Source organism: Thermobia domestica, chromosome 11 (genome assembly GCF_964235325.1).
Source record: "Thermobia domestica chromosome 11, izTheDome1.hap1.1, whole genome shotgun sequence".
Taxonomy (NCBI): Eukaryota; Metazoa; Arthropoda; class Insecta; order Zygentoma; family Lepismatidae; genus Thermobia; species Thermobia domestica.
The window spans coordinates 100,355,052-100,356,734 of NC_137464.1; the positions used below are offsets into that span (position 1 = coordinate 100,355,052).

General features: G+C 39.5%; 1 protein-coding gene across 1 annotated transcript; it reads left to right on the plus strand.

Annotated features, from left to right (window-relative positions):
- Positions 1 to 980: 980 nt before the first annotated feature.
- LOC145665226 (uncharacterized) lies at positions 981 to 1,436 on the plus strand. Its single transcript, XM_081732513.1, has one exon. The coding sequence runs from the start codon at positions 981 to 983 to the stop codon at positions 1,434 to 1,436; it is 456 nt and encodes a 151-aa protein (XP_081588639.1).
- The last annotated feature ends 247 nt before the right edge of the window (positions 1,437 to 1,683 follow it).

A 1,683-nucleotide genomic window follows, 5' to 3' on the forward strand; every position in this document is an offset into this window, starting at 1 on the left:
ATTAATCAACTAATATTCTGCAAACTACAAGCTTTTGTTAAAGACTTCTAAAACAAGGAATTAAGTAATTTCAAAACAAGTAATTAACTAAATTATCATGCAAAATTAATAAATTTAAATAACTTCTCTTTCGCCAGGAGGAATAAAAATGGAAGTGTTACTTGGGCTTGCATCTACGACAAATCCAAAAGTTGCATAAGGCGAATGTCAACGAAAGACAATGTTGTGTTCTGGGTTTCACAACATTCGTGTCTACCAGACGTTGCAGTAGCTGAAGTAAAGAAGAAAATATCCAGCGCAAAGAAACGAGTCCGGGAAGATCAACCTATTTGGAAAATATGTAAAGAAGAGTTCGCTGATTTATATGACCAGGGTTATGATTTGGTGGCTAACATTCCGCAGTATTCTCCTTTAAAGTCTTGTCTTTACCGCTGCAGGAATCACTCTGGAAACACATCGTGGAAACCAGCTCAGGATATTGAACTTTCTTCTGATATTCTTCATTTTGGATATGGATTCAATTTTCTTCTTTTAGATGATGCAGGCGAAGACAGGACACTGGCATTTGCTATTAGAAATGGAAGAAAGTGTTGTAAGTTGCAAAGTGTTTTTTTATGGATGGAACATTCTAAAGGTGCAGCAAACAGTTTGCCCACCTTTATACAGTGCATGCCGACAATGGTAGCAGCGGTGAAGAAACCAATATTGTTCCGACTGTGTTTGCTCTTCTGCCAAGCAAAAGACAGCAAATATACGAGAGACTTTTCGCAGGAATTAAAGGACAAGTCCCTGAGTGGAAACCGGAATGGATAATGGTTGACTTCGAAGAGTAATCCATAAACGCATTGCGGTATGTATTTCCAGAAGAGCAGGTTAAAGGATGCAATTTTCATTTCAACTAGTGCCTATGGAGAAAAGTGCAAGAAGTGGGGCTTGTACAAGAATACACAAATTATGATGAGGTTAGGTTGTGCATTAGAATGTGTGCTGCTTTAGCACACTTGCCAATAGATAAAGTCATTGATGGTTGGCTGTGTATTCAAGAAGACACACCATGCAACAGTCAATTGCAGCAATTTTATGATTATTTCGTCGTCCAGTGGTTGGAGAACTCGACTTTTACTACAGAGATTTGGAACTGCCATAACACAAGGCACAGGACAAACAACGCACTCGAAGGCTGGCACAACAGACTGCGTACTATTACAAACAAAGCACACCCAAATGTCTCAGAGTTAGTCCGAGTTCTCAAGGATGAAGCTCGGCACAGCGACTTTCTGTACGATCGTTTGGATTTAAAAATTGGCGGGAAAAGAAGAAAGAAATCGGAAATATTATCAGACAAAAGAATGCATATAATTCTTGCGGAATTTCAGGATACTCGTAACATCAAGAAGTGTTTGCGTTGCATAGCATATGTTCAGAGACTTGAGTAGCTTTGTGTAAATACTGCATATAAGTGGTTTGTGTAAATATTGTATATAATTCACTACCTGACAAAGGAGAACTGCAAGCTCATTCTCATACAGGCGTAATATTCGACAGTGGCTATTCTCCTGCAACTTGTAAACACGCCAGTGCCAATAGTTTCAACATTGACACTGCCAGTCCTAAGCCTGGTTAAGTGTGAAAGGAAGTTGCATAGAGGGTACGAAATCCTTGTGTGTGGGGGGGGTCCCAACT

Coding starts and splice junctions, on each gene's coding strand:
- LOC145665226 (XM_081732513.1), top strand. CDS start 981: ATGTGTGCTGCTTTAGCACACTTGCCAATAGATAAAGTCATTGATGGT.